General features: G+C 37.5%; 1 protein-coding gene across 5 annotated transcripts; it reads left to right on the forward strand.

The window, feature by feature from the left end:
- Window positions 1-456: 456 nt before the first annotated feature.
- Window positions 457-9,475, forward strand: LOC104239703 (putative late blight resistance protein homolog R1B-23). Of its 5 annotated transcripts, none has more exons than XR_011405598.1 (9): window positions 459-703; window positions 820-893; window positions 1,569-1,787; window positions 2,210-2,530; window positions 3,317-6,821; window positions 6,900-7,227; window positions 7,473-7,850; window positions 7,928-8,357; window positions 8,480-9,475. XR_011405598.1 is itself a non-coding variant. In XM_070168491.1 (6 exons), the coding sequence occupies exons 2-6, from the start codon at window positions 858-860 to the stop codon at window positions 6,120-6,122; spliced, it is 3,276 nt and encodes a 1,091-aa protein (XP_070024592.1). In that variant the 5' UTR covers window positions 457-633; window positions 820-857; the 3' UTR covers window positions 6,123-6,259. The 5 variants fall into 5 exon arrangements, 2 of the variants coding, with proteins under 2 accessions (XP_070024592.1, XP_070024591.1); XR_011405597.1 differs by having other exon boundaries at window positions 459-633; XR_011405599.1 differs by lacking the exons at window positions 7,928-8,357; window positions 8,480-9,475 and having other exon boundaries at window positions 459-633; window positions 6,900-6,971; window positions 7,473-7,587.
- Window positions 9,476-20,247: the final 10,772 nt, after the last annotated feature.

Here is a 20,247-nt window from a genome sequence, read left to right on the forward strand (position 1 = left end):
GACAATTCTTTTTTATATGACTCCGTAATTACGATACGGATCTATTGCTTCAATAAAATAGAAATCGGAGCTCATTTGTTCAATGTTGTACCATTTATGCTTGAAGAAACGACAAGTCGAAACATAAGAAAAACGAGCGCAACACAACCTAAATCTATCCGAAACTCATTTTAGCCCTTTGGGACCTGTCTAAACATACAAAAAAGTTCCATATTATAATACAGACCTACTCGATGCCTCAAAACACACATAACAATATTTAAACGACGAAATGCACCTCAAATCAAACTTAATGAACTTTCGAACTTTCGACTTCCAAAAACTCACGTTGAAACATATCAAATCAACTCGGCATGAACCCAAATATTGCACACTTCTAACTATGAATAAAAGAGTAAATGTATAAATAATGCTCACTTCTAAACAAAGTTAAAGAAACTAAGACTATTTCAAATTTGGCGTCCAACCTTTTGTCACACTCTACCTAACATCAATGATCTCACATTCACCAGAATTTTCAACTTGTTATCTCAAGTAGCTGGTTTGTTGAAAAGGACAGAATTCATACACAAAAACAGAGAGGAGCAAGCATTCCATATCTCATATTTTTCATCTTCAACATCAATTAAAAAGGTTAGCTAGTCCACCATGATCTTAGCCAATCATGTTTAGCTAAACAAAGTTTATTTAACTGAATTTTTATGTATGGTTTCCTGCTATGGCTTTTCTTTATGCTTCTTTTCTTCAGATCCTTTGTATTCTTGCTCCTTCTTCTTCTTTTTTCTCCTGATTAGGTTTTATGTATATTTTATACATCAGATCTTGAGAACTTGAACGGAAGGGAAGGAGTTACAATCATGGAAAGCGAGAAAGGGAAAGCAATCAAATTATCGGTATGTCATGATACAATATTTATTACAACTAAAGTTGACAAAATAAATGGAATTTGAAGGAACCCTCTGTCGTTGATTGTGTTATCTTTCAAAATTTATACACTAAAAACTCTAAATATCTTTTTGATTTTAACTTATGATAGCAAATTATAAGTTACTAATTAGATGCCCCTGATTATCATCTTTCTTTTTGGTTCCAATATGTTAATTTTTGAGGTTATGCCTCTTTTCCTCTCCCTAAATTGATCCTCTAACCTTTGAATCATGGTATTTAGCGGGTAACAAAGAAATATAGAGATTTAAAAAGATAAAAAGTTGCAACATATTGCATGAAGAAGAGCGTTATTGTTTTATGATATTTTTATAGATGAAAAATTAGTTTAGATATTTGTCACGTTTCTCCTTTTTATTTATGGACTAATTTATAAAATGATCACTTAATAACTCACTGGTAATTTTTTGTGACACGTACCATAAAATTAACTAGTTCTCACATATGTTGTGATTATTTCCTCCTTTGCTTAATTACCTCTACTTCCTTAACTTCACCTCAAATCCAAGCAAATTGCCAGTAATGGTACCTTGCCTTCTCTTCTATTACATGAGTGTATATATATATTCATTATATTTTTTCACTGCAAATGATGGAGCCATTGATTTGTTATGTATGTGAAGGGAAATTACGTGAGTTATGATCAAGCGGACTCAATATTCTTGAAGCCATGGGGAGGTTTTGGTGGATCAAAATGGAATTACATGCTGAAAAGTCCCATTAAAGAAATATTGATTGCTCATGGAGATTGTATAGACTCCATCATGTTCAGAACCGTTACTGAACAAGGTACTACCATCGACTCACCAAAGTTTGGTGGGGGTGGAGGTCGAAGAGCCAAGGTAAGTCCGAAAAAAATATGGTCGAAGAGACAACGTTCTTCTCAAGTTAAATTTGTGTCATGTCATAGCAATGAGCTTATATTATGTAAAAAAAAAGTAATTATCAAGACAATTAAATCAGTTATAGCACGTTATAGGTCAACTTAATATGATAGTGTCGCACCTTTTTGCATTTTCAGTGTACACAACGTACAATCTGTAGTTATGTAAGCATCTTTCAAGTCAAATATATGGATGCACCTGTTGCTTCATATTAAAGTTTGCCGGTTCCTTTGCATTGAGAGGATTCAGTTAAGTGTCTAGATTTGCTTTAGGTCCAAAGATTTCAAATCCTAATATGATATTCTTGCACTTTTCTGAATTTTTGTCAAAATTCCAGACTGCTACTTATTTAACTGATATGTGATTTGTAATAACCTCAGGTAGTTTTTGAGGCAACTCCATTGGAATATTTAACAGGTATCAACGGAACATTTGGACATGATGGCAGCGATTTAGTTATAAAATCTCTATGTTTTATAACTAATGCAAAGAGTTATGGACCATTTGGGTCTAGTTATGGACCATTTGGGTCTATGGTTGGGGGAACCCCATTTTCACTTGTGATGAAAGAAGGTGTAGCAATTGTGGGATTTCACGGGCGTTCTGGGTTGTACCTTGATGCTATTGGTGTTTATTTGCAAAAACTTACTCCTCCCACTTCAGCAAAGGAACCTATGGTTGAAGACATTGAAATCCATGACGTATGTTGAGATTATTTCCTCCTTCGCTTAATCACCCCTACTTCTGTTTCTTCACCTCATACTTCAGCAAATGAACCTGGATCAAAAAAGAAATTGAGGCAATTGAACCTATGGTTGAAGAAATTGAAATACATGACGTCTATACTACTTTTTCTCTTAATATCATGAGATAAATTTTGTTTCTTGTTTGTTTTATTTTATTTCTTTCCAATTAATTGTGACTTTATATACTAAACCAACACATGCATGCCATGTGTCTGCACATAAATTTTTTTCACTTAATATATGTTCTTGCTTTATTAAATCGCTTAACCATTATAAGATAGTATTTTTGGTAAAAATACCGAGTAGGTGCTTGTTTTTGCTATCAGAGACATGTGCATTCACTATTTTATAACAAATAATCAGAACTTATTGATAGAATTATAAACTCCTTGTTCTAAGAATAAAAAAAAACTAAACATTATAAAGCTTATCAATCATGCTTAGTTATGATTTTCAATAGGTTGTGTTTTTATGTTTGACAATTACTTCTATTCATGTCTTCCTCAAAATGGTTAGAATAAACCTTCACTAAATTGGCCATCCCCCTTTTTAGTGCATAATCTAGTAAAACACCAGCTCAACATATTCTTTTAATGCAGTTGAGCATATGCATAGTAAACTGTTTTTTTGACATGCCTATTTTGAATATATAACAGTTGCTCAAACTCTAAGAATATAATATATATAGAATTAACTGTCTTTCTTTGTGAGAATTTGATATAATGTCTGGTCTTTTGGCAGGTGTCATTTTCTACCGTTCGCAAAGACTCACTCAATGTTCTAGATTTCATAGAGAGCTTAAAGAATGAAGAAATTCAAAAAGTTGTTGACGCGGATCTGATTGAAAAGCTGATATTGGAGTTGGACTTCCTCCTTCTGAATCTCCATCATTTTTCCAAGTATCGTGTTGATCGACTTTTTTCATTCATGACCGAATATGAGATTCTTCAAAATGTTTGTGGCAACATAAGACATTTCCTCGAGTTGATAGTGAATGGTTGCGTTGGGCATGAGAATGTTGAATATGTCTTACCTCAGTTTCAACTAATGACTGAGAGAGTAGGACGCTTTTTATGGCATAATCAAATTGGTGGACACTCTCGACTATTCAAGCTAATACATCTATTCTTGGAGATTATTCCAACTCAGTTGGAGGTTATGCACATATGTCTTACAAGTTTGAAAGCTTCAACATCAGCAAAAGTTGGACACTTTATTAAGCAGCTCCTACAAACCTCTCCGGATATTCTTAGAGAGTATCTAATTCATCTACAAGAGCACATGATAAATGTTATTACCGCTAGCAGTCCAGGGGCCCGAAATATTCATATCATGATAGAGTTCCTATTAATCATTCTTACTGATGTGCCTAAGGACTTTATTCATAATGGCAAGTTGTTTAAATTCCTAGCACGTGTCGGAGCACTTACCAGGGACGTATCATCTATGGCTCGCAACTTAGAAGAGAAAGCAAAGAATGAAGAGAGTACCGATGAAACAAATAGTGCAACTCTAGGCTTGCTCAAAAAAATTGAACTCCTGAAGAAAGCACTCAAAGATGTTTACCTGAAAGCCCCAGACTCATCTCAACTCTGCTTTCCCATGAGTGATGGACCCCTGTTCATGCATCTTCTACTTAGACACTTAGATGATTTGCTCAATTCCAATGCTTATTTAGTTGCTTTGATAAAGGAAGAAATCAGGCTGGTGAAAGAAGATCTAGAATTCATAAGATCTTTCTTCGGGAATGTTGAGCAAGAATTGTATAAAGATCTCTGGGCACGTGTTTTAGATGTGGCATACGAGACAAAAGATGTCATTGATTCAATTATTGCAAGAGACAATGGTCTCTTACATCTTATTTTCTCACTTCCCTTTACCATAGAAAAGATCAATCTTATCAAAGAAGGGGTCTCAAATTTATTTGAGAAGATTCCCAAGAACATGGGTGTCATTGTTGTGAACTCTCCCAACAAGCCAGTTGATCGCAAGTCATCAATAGCTGGTAAAATAATCGTAGGTTTTAAAGAGGAGACACACTTGATAATTAGGAAGCTCACCGGTGGACCAAAAACGCTAGATGTCATTTCGATCACTGGTATGCCCGGTTCGGGTAAAACTACTTTGGCGTATAAAGTGTATAATGATGAGTCAATTTCTGGTCATTTTGACATCCGTGCATGGTGTACAGTCGATCAAAAGTATGACGAGATGGGGTTGCTGGAAAAACTTTTTAATCAAGTTGTTGGCCCAGCTTCGAAATTCGGTGAGAATATTGATGTTGCTGATAAGCTACGGAAACACCTGTTTGGAAAGAGGTACCTTATAGTCTTAGATGATTTGTGGGACACTGCAGCATGGGATGAGTTGACAAGACCTTTTCCTGAAGTTGAGAAAGGAAGTCGAATTATTTTGACGACTCGAGAAAAGAAAGTGGCTATGCATGCACAACGCCACAGTGATCCTCTTGACCTTCGATTGCTAAAACTGGAAGAAAGTTGGGAGTTACTAGAGAAAAAGGTCTTTGGAAAAGAAAGTTGCCCTGATGAACTAGCGGATGTTGGAAAAGAAATAGTCCAAAACTGTAAACGACTTCCTTTGGTGGTTGATTTGATTGCTGGAGTCATTGCAGGGAAGGAAATGAAAAGGAGTGTGTGGCTTGAAGTTCGAAATGATTTGAATTCCTTTATTTTCCAGAAAGAAGAGGACGTGATGAGGGTTATAGCATTAAGTTATGACCATTTACCCGATCCCTTAAAGTCGTGCTTGATTCACCTTGCGAGTTTTCCGAAGGACGAAGCAATTCCAGTCCGTAATTTGGAAATTTTATGGCTTGCTGAAGGATTTTTGGAGCAGAGAGAGATGAAGAGTGTGGAAAAACTGTTTGAGATTTATCTGGATAATTTAATTTCCAGTAGCTTGGTAATTTCTTTCAATGAAATTGGTGACGATCGGACTTGCCAAATTCATGATCTTGTGCATGACTTTTGTTTGATAAAAGCAAGAGAGGAAAAGTTGTTTGGCAGGATAAGTTCAATTGCTCCATCATCATCTTCTTCAGATCTGATGCCACGTCAAGTGAACATTGAATATCATAAGTGGCACTTTGGGCATAACAATTTTGTCCTGTTCGATTCAAAAAAGAAAAAGCATTCTGGTAAACACCTCTGTTCTTTGAGGATAACTGGACACATATATGATGACAATAGACTTTATGATATATGTCATCTAAGGCACTTGAGGCTTCTTAGAGTGTTGCAAGTGGATAGATTTTCTATCACGGTGAATGATTCTTTGCTGAATGAAATATGCACATTGGTTCATTTGAGGTACTTAAACATTCAGACACAAGTTTACTCTCTGCCTTCGTCTTTTTCAAATCTGTGGAATCTGGAAACTCTGCAGGTGAATAACTTTGGACCACCCTTGGTGCTATTACCAACAATTTTGAATCTTGTAAAGTTGCGAGTGCTGGGCATAGATGACTGTTCTTTCTTTGATTTGGATACAGATGAACCAATACTGGCAGGAGAGGACTCAAAGTTAGAGAGCTTGAGATTATTACGGGGACTCAAGCTTTCCAATTCGAAAGACAGAGAGGATATTTTCAAAAGGTTTCCCAATCTTCAAGAGCTTCGATTTGATCTCAAGAAATCATGGGATTGTTCAACAGATCGATATTGGTTCCCGAAATTAGATTTCCTAAATGAACTAGAATCTCTCAAAATAACTTTTGAAGGTTCATATTCAAATGATAGTGTGCTCTCTGCAGCGACAAATCGGCTTTGGGATTTTCACTTCCCTTCGAGTGTGAAAATGTTGTGTTTGTGTGAGTTTCCTCTGACATCCGATTCACTATCAACAATAGGAATACTGCCCAAGCTTGAAGATCTGTACCTTGAAGACGCAATCATCGAGGGGGAAGGATGGAACATGGGGGAGGAAGACACCTTCCAGAATCTCAAATGTCTGACGTTGCAGCGAGTGACTCTTGCTAATTGGGAGGTTAGAGAGGAATCCTTTCCTGCGCTTGAGAAATTACGACTGCGGGACTGTCGTATGCTTGAGGAGATTCCGCCTAGTTTCGGGGATATTTGTTCATTAAAAAGTATCGAACTACGGAGGAGCCCTCAACTTAAAGAATCTGCTCTGAAGATTAAGCAAGATGTTGAAGATATGGGTAGGGATATTCTGGTCCTTGTTTATAGCTGATCGAGTCCTGAGCACTTTTACCTTGGGAAAATATGTGAGTATAGCCGAACTTATTACCTCCTCATTTTCATTTTATGTGGCAGTGCTTGACCAGTGTAATTTTCTTTTGCAGAGAGCATGTAAGGAATACATCCTCAGACATCTAAATTCTGATACATTCTCCCAGCTATTTCATTTTTTGTGGGTAAATATACACCAGCATTTGTTGCAGTTAGCTCTACATGTGTAGATCATTTTGCTGCTGCTCTTGCTCTGTCTTCTGTGAAACAACAAACAAGAAGCTCCCACTTTCATCCCTCCCAAATCGACTCAACTGCAGCACTAGTTTTAGTGATTCTAAGCGTCGATAGCACTCTGTCGCCAATTTTGGCTGCAAAAGCAAACTCCTGCTGTGAAAAGTTGCAAACTGCTTGTAAACTGTCCAGAAATCTCTCTCCAATGTATGCTCCTTGGGCATCCAACTTGGGTTGAAACCGTGTTTTCTTTCTTTTTCGTTATGGCATCTTTTTTCATATTTCCTGTTCCTTTCTTTTTTCATGGTTGTAACTGTCACCTCCTTCACTGATGAGCATACTACTACTCTTGTTCCTCCATCAAGAATCTTTCAAGGCCTTCATCATTGATTCTCACAATTTTATGCCAAAGTTGATGCCACAAGCTATTAAAAAGTATTGAATTTTTCCAGGGTAATGGAGGTGTTGAAGAGCTGTACCTTGTAGTCACAATCATCGCGGGAGAAGAATGGAACATGGGGGAGGAAGACACCTTCTAGAAACTCAAATGTTTGACGTTGCAGCCAATGAGTCTTGCTAAGTGGGAGTTTAGAGAGGAATCCTTTCATGTGCTTGATAAATTACAACTGTGGGAATCTCATAAGCTTGAGGAGATTCCGCCTAGTTTCGGGGATCTTGTTTCATTGAAAATTATCGATCTGTGGAGGAGCCCTCATCTTGAAAATTCCGCTCGGGAGATTAAGCAATATGTTGAAGATATGATGGGAGAAGACAGGATTCAGGTCCTTGTTCGGAATGAGTCTTGAACATTCTTACCCTGGGAAAAATATGTGAGTATAGATGAATTTATTACCTCCTTTATTTCATTTTATGTGGCGGACATTGACCAGCATAATTTTCTTTGCAGAGAGCATGTAAGGAATACATCCAGCTTTTGAGGCTAAAGATGAATCCTCAAACATCTATTGCCTTCTCCCAGCTATTTCATTCCTTTTCTTTTACTTTGTTGTGTGGTGAATAAGTGATGGATTTGTATTGATATTAATTATTACTATTGAACTTTTGTCGAATTTCCCCACTTTTTCTTCATTTTGTGTGCTTATTGTAAACCAAAAGGTACTCTAGTTATGTATTCCAAGATTTGTTCTTTCAAATTGTTATTGTTGTATACTCTCTTTTCTTTTTTGGGCATGGCTTGAATTGTTTGCATATCATACGTTACTTCTCAAGTCCAGAGACATACATGGGATTGCTGACTCTCCGCAATGATGGGATAATATTCACTCAGATACTGATAATAAGGGATGAGAACAGTGCTTTAGGAAGAGAAACAAAAGGTGTGCAACCTCTGTACTATATGAAAGTTATCTTATATCTCAGCTTTTTCAAGTTTTTATGTATCTTTCAAGAAATACCATCACAATCAGCTCATCGACGCAGAGTTTTAATTGTTATGCAGGCTGGTGGAATTCACGCGCACCAAGAATCAGCCCATCGACACATTTGGAGCTGAGGCTGCTGTATCTTTGATCAAGATGTTTCAATAGGTGCTGCTGTACAATATTTGGCCTCATGTGCCACAGTATGTGTTATTAAAAGTCCTCCAGTGCCTATTAATACATCAATACAGGGTATCCCATTGCAAACTTCAGACAAATTGGTGCAAGAAAAATGTACCGATCCTAATTTGAGTGGGAAAGAAGTAGTATTTCAGTCAAATTTGAGTACTACCGCTACTGGTAGCTGTGATAATATAAGGGAAGCTGAAAATTTTAATCGAAATGTGCAAGAGCCGCTAAGCTATCACCTCCTTCACTAGATACATTGTGCTTTCAATACCTTGTGCAGACTGAACATGGCTATCACTGATGAGCATGCTGTTTGTGTTCTTCTGTCAAGAATCTCAAAGGCCTCTATTGTTGATTTTGATGACACAATCTATTGAAAAGTATTACAAGGGCATGAGAATAATGCTTTAGGGAGTGGCATTGTGAATATCAACTTTCCTAAAAGTTAGTCTTGGGAATATGCAAAGCAGTGTAAGCCTATCTCCTTAACACTGATGCATATACTTAGTCATCTGTATCCGTAGTTGCAGTTAGCTCTACATGTGTAGATAATTTTGCTGATACTCAGTGAAACAACAAATAAGAAGCTCACTCTTTCGTCCCTCTCAAAGCGACAATGCCTTGATTGTTGTTCAACAGCCCGACTCAACTGCCGCACTATGTTTTGTTGATAGTAAGCTTCGATAGCACTCTGTCACAGACTCACCAACTTTGTCTGCAAAAGCTAACTCATGATGTGAAAAGTGGCGAACTGCTTGTAAACTGCCCAGAAATCTCTCTATGTAGGCTACCTGGGCATTCAACTTGGGTTGAAGCCATGTTTTCTTGTTGGAAGTCACATTGTGCAATACGATTATCTAAATTCATATGCCATCCTTTATCGTACATATTTCCTGTTCCTTTCTTTTTCCTGTTCAAAGATAATCCAAGATTTTAAGGCAACGAATGTAAAATAGCATCACAACACTACGCCTTTGATGTGTGCTAATGAGTTCAAGTGACTGTATAACCTGCAAGTTATGAATTCCAATCTTTCAAATGCTACACACTGAGTGACTCAAATATGTGAAGCAGAATAATGCGTGTAATGTTACTTCTATTATTACTATTCAAATTTGTACTGCTTTCTACTAGTTGCTATGTACTGTAACTTTTACCTACTATATAGCGTGGAAAACTAATGCAATTTATTTCAGCATGTCTGAAGATATGTGAAAGAATGAACTATGCAAAGCACATCAAGTCCAAGCCTAGATAAAGGAAGAGAATAGTACTAATCAAACCTTGATGAATACTGTCAATGAACTCAAAGAATCATATAACTAACAATTACGACTCAACCTCAAGCAAGTCAAGATCGACAATGAAACGTGCCGCTCAATTTAAGTTCATCTTGTATCAATATGATACCAAAGAATCATATAACCAACCACCATATTTGGGATTATGGCATAGTTGATTGATTGATTGGCATTTGCTGCACACTAAGAATTCTCCACTTGCCTATTATTTTGTGTGATAGTTGTCGAAGGAGTTACCAAGTATCTACACAAGTCTAAAACATCATACAAACTCGCTCGCATGATCAAACCACAAAAAAATCTAAAACGATGAATCGAACATCAAAACGCATGAAATTCAAAAGAAAACTCAAGAACCTCTGTAATTGCATTCAAGCATCCGAATCTTATCAAACTAACTCCAAACTACACTAAATTTTACATATAAGTTCCAAATAGAAAACGGACATATTCCAAGTCCCAAAATCAAATTCTGAACCCGACAGCCATAAAGTCAACCTACGGTAAAACTTAAAGAAATTCCTAAACCTCAAACTGCCAACTTTTTGCAAAATAAGCCAAATCAACACAGGGACCTCCGAATTCAACTCCGAACATACGTTCAAGTCCAAAATAACAACACGAACATATCGGTGTCATCAAACTACCTTTCCTGAGTCATTTTCATAGAAGTCAAATCTCGGTCAACATTTTCAACTTAAGCTTCTAAAATAAAAATCATTCTTCTAAACCAACCCCGAATCATTCAAAAAATGAAACCGACCATACACGCAAGGCATAATACATAGTATGAAGCTTTTCAAGATATTAAATTACCAAGCTGAATCAAAATACTCAAATTGATCGGTCGGTCCGTTACAAAGTCAAGGAGACTACTCTATACCATATAAAGAATAAGCAAGATAAAACAAAAGATGATTTTATTGAATGACCATGAACTGAATATATACACAACCCTATTGTTTAACCCAAAAAATAGTTTTCAAGGTCAAAACAATAATTTTATATGATGGGCCACAAGAAACCGATTCAATCCGAAAGATATAAAATTTCGTTAATACAACGTGATAGGGAAGTGAGAAATAAATTCAATGACAGATAATATAATAAAAATAAAGCAGAGAAGAAAGAATTCTTATTGAATAATCCTTGATAGGATAATGAGCCGAACAGAGCTTGAAGGGCCAAACTATGGCTAACTTGGGTGCAAGATGCTATGAATTACAATGTATAGAATTGTAGAGAAGAAAATTAGATTCCTCTGGTGGTGGTAAAAGTATGTCTATTTATAGGGCTAAATCTAAGTAACTAGTCTCCTTGAATTATGGGTCCATTTTGAGCATTTACTCAATCCATCTATTACTTTTGGAAGACTTGTAACAGCTGTGTAAATGCTGGAATTTCGTAACTGATGAGTTAATTCCATAACTGATGAGTTAATTCCATAATTAATGAAGTCAATCTCGTGTCTGTTGAGTCAATCGTGTGCCTATTCTGGGCTATTTCATGATGATCAGTTCCAGGGGTAACAGACACGGTATGAGTATGTTCGGTCCCGGGGGTGTTTCATATATCATCTTTACATGTCATTCTTCACTTTTCTTCAAACTTTATTGACATGTGTCGCCATTTAATAGACCCACTTGGCGAGTCTAATTTTTACTAATACAGATAGTCCCCCCACTTTCCGGTTACTCACTATGATGTGACCGGGAAGTGGAAGATTTTATCGTTTTCATCCTTGCCTCTGCCTCAAGTAGATGCCTATTCTTCTCTTTAGCAACTCCATTTTGAGAAGGTGTATCAATACATGAAGACTGATGGAGAATACCATGTTGTCTCATGTAGGATTGAAATAATTCTTACATATAATCTTTAGTGTTATCGCTCCTTAGAGCATGCACCAAAACATTAAATTGGGTTTTGGCTTCAGCACAGAAGGCACAAAAGTGAGTAAATATTTCAGAGTGGCTCTTCATAAAATAAATCCAAGTCATTCGAGAGAAATCATTCACAAAAGTAATAAAATACTTCTAATTTTGGAAACAATAGGACATGGTCCCCAAATATCAGAATGAACTAACTCAAAAGCTGACTCAACCCACTTATTTATTCTTAGACCTACCGAGTTGCGATTGTGTTTTGCAAGTCGACATGACTCACAATTCAATGAAGAGACATTATGAGACTGGGGACATACCTTCTTCAACATAGGTAGAGAAGGATGTCCAAATCTATAATGTGCTTCAAATGGAGTCACGACACTGGAGTAGGAAACCAATCGAGGCTCATATTTATCAAGGATGTAGAGATCACCAGATAGATGTCCTTTACCAATAGTTTGCTTTGTTGTAAGATCTTGAAAGAGACAATTATCGAGAAAAAAATGAGATATAATAATTGAGGTATCTTGTAAGTTTACTAACAGAAATAAAGTTAAAAGCCAACTTTTGTAGACTTACCACGGATGACAGAGTAATAGATGAGGGCAGTGTAACAGTTCCAAATATCACAACATTACAGGTTATTCCATCAGCTACAGTTACAAGAGATGGTGCTTTATGCGATTGAAAGCTAGACATCATGTGATTAGTGGCACCAAAATTAATCACCAATTTGTTTAAAGAGGAGAGAAGACATGTTTGTCCCGACTCAACAATGGTGGTAACTGAAGAGGATTCTTAAGTTATTCTCGATATTGAGAAAATTTTGCAAAGTCATCCACCGAAACCAAAACATAATCATTGTTACTGTTAATTCCTCTTTCTTGATTTTCAGTCATGTTCCCAATCGAGGAAAAACCAACCTCACAACAACAGAAGAATGAGAATATCAAAGAAAACTTCACTAAAAAGAACCCCAAACACTGATAAATATCAGTTGTAGAAAAAGGATGACCAAAAAAAAAGTTTTAAATCTAACCCAAATAAAACTTCACTGGAATACAGTCAAATCAACAAATCCACAACCTGGGTCTACAAACTAGGCAGCCTCAGCAATATTATAGACTCCAAACCGCGTTGATATCAGCAAAAAAATTGATAAACAAAGAGCAATCAAAAACTGGAACGAAGTTACCACTATCAACCATAATTTGTTGCTCAACGAAACACCACAACTACTTCGGATACTGTTCTGTAATGTCGGAGCCAAAAGATCAAATGAAAATGATCTGCCACGCACCCAAGCTTGCTTCTGGATAGACCCTGCTAGAAAATTCTCACCGGAGCATGAGCTTTATGTACTTGGAATCCGACCACTATATTCTGGGTTTCTACAGGTCAAAGGGAGATGAATCTCCCTAGTTAGGATGTGACTGTCACTTAGAAACTTGGTACAGATTCCGGCAACACTGCAAGCTAATTCCGTATTTGATACCATGTAATCAGAATTGGAGAGAATAACTTGTATCTTATTCCAATAGGTAAGTGATGTATAAATACAATACAATAAGTGCTAACAAATGAAAGAAATAAAGAAGAAATCCTATAACTCTGTCCTACAAATTTGCTATCTATATATGGCTAAGCACATTACTAAGAAAGTAGTCTATATACATTATTAAGAAATAAGTCTGTTACATTCTCTAACAACTTCAATACTCCCCTTCAAGCTAGAGAGTGGAAGACATCTAACATTTTCAGCTTGGACAAAAGTGACTGATGTTGCACTGCTCCCAGCCCCTTAGTCATTAGTTCAGCTAGCTACACTTTTGTGGGAACATACAGAGGTGTGATCAATCCATTTTTGAGTTTTCACACTACTAGAATTCCTGTAAAAAGCGACCAAAAAATAGCGATCAAATTTGGTCGCTAAACTAGTAAAAATAATAAAACAAATTGTGGAAACAAAATAGCGACCAAGGTTGGTCGCTAAAGTAGTCAAAATGTTGACTGGATTGGTCAGACTTGCTTGGTCAAACGTTTACTGAGATTAGCGACCAATATTGGTCGCTAAAGTGGGACCCACTTACAAAATTTTAATAATTATACTATTATTTTGAAAAAACTATAAAATATAAATATATATAATATAAAATTGGCGACCAACGTTGGTCGCTACATAAAGGCAAGAAAGGTAGTGACCAATTTTGGTCGCTTAACTGGTCCCAGTTATTCAATTTTAAGAATTATATTATTAATTTAATTATTATATGAAATATAATTAAATATGATTTAGATTTAGCGACCAAATAAAGGCAAGAAAGGTAGCGACCAATTTTGGTCGCTTAACTGGTCCCAGTTATTCAATTTTAAGAATTATATTATTAATTTAATTATTATATGAAATATAATTAAATATGATTTAGATTTAGCGACCAACTTTGGTCGCTAAACTAAATTCATGAATAAATAGCGACCATAATTGGTCACTATTCTGGTCAATAATGGTCAAAATTAAAAATCACTTTTGTATTTACTATGTAAATAATATAAATGTAAGTCGTTAATACTTTTGAAATACAAGGGATGAATAGTACTACGAAGCGGGCGTGTGTGTCTATATATACAATATATGTACTTACGCTATACTATGCACTAAGTATAAGTGTATGAGGTAATACCGTATCGAATATAGCTTATATATATAATATATGTACTTACGGCACCCGTAAGGGTACAAGGAGTTTTTCCAATTAAAGGACAATCGAACGGGATTTATTTATTAAGATTCAGAGTCGCCACTTGGGAGATTTATGGTGTCCCAAGTCACCGGTTATAATCCCGAATCGAGGAAAAGAATGACTCTGTATTACAATCCGCGAACCAGAAATCCGGATAAGGAATTCTGTTAACCCGGGAAAAGTTATTAGGCATTCCCGAGTTCCGTGGTTCTAGCACGGTCGCTCAACTGTTATATTCGGCTTATTTATCTGATTTTTAACAATTAAGAACTTATATGCAGATTTTAACTTTGAACCGCTTTTATCAATTTTATTATTATTATTATTATTATTATTATTATTATTATTATTATTATTATTTTACTGACAACATTGTGAAAACGTATCGCGAACCACGTCACAGTCAATGTACCCGTGGTTATCGACACATTTCGACTCTGTTGAGATTTAGATTTGGGTCACATGAATGCACACCCGTATTTAAGAAAGTAATTTATTAAGGACGCGCCTGAAGCGACTAGCGTATCGTTATTTTGGAAAGAGGCCGTGAAAATTCACTAGACGACCAACTCCAAAGTCTATCCGGTTATTGAGTCCTTTTATTGAGGGCCCCGCAATATACGATTTATTGCGGAAAGGTACACCTCCTTTATTTTAAGGATATCCTAAAGTGACTACATTTCTAATTAAATTAGTCTCTAAAAAAAATCCTGATTAATTACGAGCTTAAAAAATAATAAAAACATAACATACTAATTGTTAGATTAAGACAAATATTAATGGAAAGGAATTTTAGTAAAAAAATAAAAAATAATAAAAAATTCAAAATTGTAAATTAAATACGAAATTCGACAACTAAAATTCAAAAGAATTCAATTATAGCTAGCTAATGGAAAGGAATTTTACTAAAAAAAATAAAATAAAAAAAATTCGAAATTGTTAATACAATACGAAATTCGACAACTAAAATTCAAAAGAAATCAATTATAGCTAGCTTAAAGCTTATATTATTTATTTTTTTAAAAAAAAACTATTGAAATTAATTATGTAACCATTAAAAAACTAGATTTAAGAAAAGATCTAATTTTATTCTTTAAGAAAAAATATAAAAAATACTTTCTTTTAATTTTTTTCAAAAAGAAATTCAAAAAAAATATTTTCATTTTTCCTTCAAAATTGAAAATTCAAAAATATTTTTTAAGAAGCATTTCCTTCATAGATTGAAAATAAAATCCCAAAAAAAAATATTTTTGCGTCCTCTTTAGAAGTTTTTCTTTCGAAACTGAAAAAAAAAATCAAAAAAGAAATCTTTCTTCTTTAGAAGTCCTTCTTTGCAAAAATGCTGAAAAAAAGTGTCATAACTCAAAAATATTCCCTTTATTCTTTATAAGTCTTTCTTTCGAAAAGTTCAAAAAAAGAAAGAAAGAAGGGGAACACTCGAGTTCAACCTCCCTTTTGTAAAAGATAGCCGAAAATGTCTATTTTTCGTCATAAATAAGTCGGATGATGTCGTTTTTGCAAAATAGCCGAATGTTCCAAAACGGGACGCCGGAAGGCTGACATTGCATAAACGGCCAACTTTGGTCATCATTTCGATTTTTGACCGGTTGACTCTCGCAGCCTTAAAATCTTCGTTCCCTAAGTGCTGAAAGACCGCATTTTGAGTCAAATAAAAGTTTTTCGTTAGCGTAATCACCTTAATAAATGTGAAGGATGAGCACAATACAAAACGAACCCTTTTCAATAATGACCAAGATCCCTTTTGAGTTGCGATTATGGTGGAATGACCTAGGCAAGGAAGGGCAGGACGAAGTAAAGAAGTATCTGAAAGATCTCCCGAATTTACTAGACATCCAGCCTAGAGGTGATATTATCAGATCATTGGTCACTTGCTGGGATTCAACACATAATGTATTTTATTTTTCGGACTTTGAGCTCACCCCGACATTGGAAGAAATAGCGGGATACATCGGAAGTGATGAAGCTCCGTTAAGGTTCAAGTACTTGATTGCATCCAGGGCCGTCACTGTGCACCGGTTTTCGGATTCCTTGAAAATACCCCGAACAGTTCACCATCCAGATTTTGCAAAGGGTTTCTGCAGTCTCCGCTTCATATATGTTAGATACGACCACGTGGGCAGGTTCAATAAGCCAAACTTCAAACTATGCAGTAGAGATAACCGACAGAAGTGGGATGAACACAAACTGGTAGCTTTTATGATAGCTTTTTTGGGTCTTATAGTATTCCCAAGGAAAGACGGGAACATTGATTTGAAAGTAGTTGGGGTCGTCAGTACCTTTCTCACCAAAGATAAAAGCACTCTTGCGCCTATGATTATGGTTGACATCTTCCGGGTTCTCACTGTTTGCCGAGCCGGGGGCGACTTTTTCGACGGATGTAACTTATTGTTGCAAATATGGATGACCGAGCATTTATGCCACCGCTCCCAGCTCTTGGGTTACGGTTTGCCCGAAAAGACTTGTATTGGAGAATTTTACACAAAAATCAAAGGGGTTAGTCTACCGGAAGGAGTCACAGCTTGGACGTCATTCTTCCGAACTCTCACTGCCAGCCAAATCCAGTGGACGCTCGGATGGTTGCCTGTGGAGGAAATCATATACATGCCGGCAACCAGGCCCCATTTTCTATTAATGGGACTTAAAAGCATCCAGACCTATGCACCATATCGGGTTTTGAGGCAACTTGGGAGGTATCAAGTAGTGCCGAAAGATGGAGACTTGAGTACCCAAGTGGTTGAAATTAGCCCTGACGGTCGGTTCCCCGAAGAAGAAGTTCTCTAGATATGGAGTGAGTGTCAATATTTGACGGCAAATACTTGTGTATTGCTACGGCTAAAAAAGAAGTTTCCCCTGGGTATCACGCTTGGTTCTGAGGTGACATGTCCTGCGGGAGACCAACTAAAAGACCTCATCTCAAAGATTTTGTTGAGTCATCCCAGGAGCAATGGAACTGGTTAGCAAAGGAAGAAGGTTATCGGCCGGAGATCGGTAAGTTAAAGCAGCAGGTTGAAAGGCTGAAATTCGATAACAGTATGCAAGTTGCTACGGATCGTGGCGAAAAGAATAGATTGGCCAAGAAAACGAAGCACTTAGGGCCCAAATCCAGAAATTGAGAATGGTTGCTGATAAACAACAAAGGAGTCGATCAGATGAGCAGTTGATAAAAGGGCTGAAAAGTGAAGTCAGGGAATGGCGGGATGGTTTAGAAGAGTCTGAGAACGTCATGGCAGAGCTCAAAGCACAGTGGGGTACAAGAGCAGATAAGCATCGCCGATACTTGAATCAATTGAAACGGGACCACGAGAAAACTGTTGCCGATATGAAGAGAAAGGTGGTTACACTTGAGGGTAAAGTAGTTAAGCAGGCTGAGGATTTCCAAATTGAAAGCGGACACTGTTACGACCTGTTGGACCAAATGGAGGTAAAAGTGAAACAACTGCAGAATCAGCATATGCAGGATTCTCAGGTGTTAAAGACATGCAGTGATCAGATAAAACGCCTGCTTATAGAAAAGAAGCAAGCAAGGGACAGGATTAGAGCCATTGCCCATGCCATTTTTAGAAGATGTCGCGCTTGTGAAGATATGACCCATGCTACTTTTGTCTCAGCAGTGCTAATCTATGGAAAACGGACCATGAATGAATTAGAGCAACTCGAAAGGGATTTGGCACCTAGGCCCGCGGCGAGGCCGAACGATGCCCCGCGGGCACCCATATTTGAAGCTTTAGAGTATGCGTAGTTCTTGTCTGTACCGCTTTATTTTTCAGCCTGTGGTTTGTCTGTCCATTGTCTTTTCATGTCAAAGTATTTCCATAGTATTGGAACTTGTATTTGACCTTAGTTTGCGTTTGTTATTTTCTTTCTGCAAAAGGGTTTTAGTTTGTAATAGTTTGTTTTAAGTAATGAAAAATTGAAAATATTTCTTCACGAACTACGCCTGGTCTGATTTGTGCGCGGTCACGATACGTGGGCAATCTCCATAGGATTCGACCGCAATTGAAAAAAAAAGAAGAGAGAGAGAAGAAGAAGAAGAGGGGTTTCTGAAACACTCAAAAGAGGCACAAATAAAATAAGTCGGGATGATGCATGCAATCAGAACAAAAGCATATTAGAAGTGGTTAACTGCCTAGAGACATTGCATCCCCCAATGTGCAATTACAATATCTGTTAAGACGCTAACACTGACAAGTTTGTTGTTTTTCCAATCAAATAACAGTTAGTTTGTTAGAGCGTGCTGGCACCGTACCATTATCAAACAAGATCGAAAGGTCCTATACCAGAAAGCATGACTAGATCAGACAACAGCGTTGAGTCGGGAAAGACAGCCAATCAGATGCTAAAGGAAGCCCTGGAGAAAATGGAAAAATGAGGCTGGAAATGAATGAAATGCAGATAGCCTTAGTTAGAGCCCAAAAGGGACATGAACTACCCGTTACTCCTACCCTCCAACCAGTACACACGCCGGAATACCCCTCCACCGGCCCTTCAACGAGTTTCCCAAGCCATCACTACTATTATGGAAGAGAGGCCTACGATCCCCAAGCCCCACCACCCAGTCAAAACCCTCTTCCACCAAATGTTCCCGTCTTTGTGGCGCCTCCCTCAGCCCCATTGCACAGATCATCTAGTGAGCCGTTGTTTTAGGCTCACGACACACAATATTACCCCCTTGAACTCACATTCAAATCACCCGAGCCACATACCTATAATCCCCACTTTGAGGTCCCGGCGGAGATTGAAAAGCCGGCTAAGAGCCCAGAGCAAGACGAGGTGATGCGGAAATTTAAAAGCCTGGAGCAGTCCTTCAGGAACATACACAGGTTAGGCAACCAGGTCAGCGTGGCCTACAAGGATCTATGCCCTTTCCTTGACGTCCAATTATCAGCAGGGTTCAAGATGCCCAAGTTTGATTTATACGAAGGGCACGGCGATCCTATGGCACATCTACGGGGATTTTGTAGCAAAATGAGGGGGCAGGGGGAAAAGATGAGCTATTGATAGCTTACTTTGGTTAGAGTTTGAGCGGGTCGACACTGGAGTGGTATACAAGACAAGAGCCGAACAGGTGGTACACCTGGGATGACTTGGCACAGGCTTTCGCAGGACATTTCCAATACAACCTTGAGATAGTCCCAGACCGTCTCACATTGCTAAAGCTCGAAAAGAAATCTGGGGGGAGCTTCTGGGAATTTGGTTTCCGATGGAGAGAACAGGTCGCCAGAGTTGATCCTCCGATGAGAGAAGGGGAAATGGTAGATTACTTTCTACAAACTCTAGAGCCTACTTACTTCGGTCACTTGGTGACGTCAGTTGGCAAATCCTTCAACGAAGTGGTGAAAATGGGAATCATGATAGAAGGGGACTTAAGTCCAATAAGATCCTAAGTTACTTGGCAATTAAGGCGACGACTCAGGCCATTCAGAGCGGCATGGGAGGTGCGCTCGGAAAGAAAAGGAGAGAAGAGGTCATGACAATAGAGGCAGGCAATTGGTCCAGATCTAGAGGTCCTTCCCCTCATTACCAACCCAGACCCCATCATCCAAACTACCCACACATTCCAAATTACCATCCACAACCCTACTACCCACCACAAGAACAACATTTCTCCGTTCATCAAGCCCAGACATACACCCAACCTCCGGTTTGCCCGCAATGGCGCGCGCTAGCTCCCCACAATACATACCCACCTCCACATAATACCTACTCACCACCA

This window comes from Nicotiana sylvestris, chromosome 2, assembly GCF_000393655.2.
Source record: "Nicotiana sylvestris chromosome 2, ASM39365v2, whole genome shotgun sequence".
NCBI classification, from domain to species: domain Eukaryota; kingdom Viridiplantae; phylum Streptophyta; class Magnoliopsida; order Solanales; family Solanaceae; genus Nicotiana; species Nicotiana sylvestris.

Coding starts and splice junctions, on each gene's coding strand:
- LOC104239703 (XM_070168490.1), top strand. CDS start 858: ATGGAAAGCGAGAAAGGGAAAGCAATCAAATTATCG. Junction 894..1,568: donor GGAAAGCAATCAAATTATCG/GTATGTCATGAT, acceptor ATGTATGTGAAG/GGAAATTACGTGAGTTATGA. Junction 1,788..2,209: donor GTGGAGGTCGAAGAGCCAAG/GTAAGTCCGAAA, acceptor TAATAACCTCAG/GTAGTTTTTGAGGCAACTCC.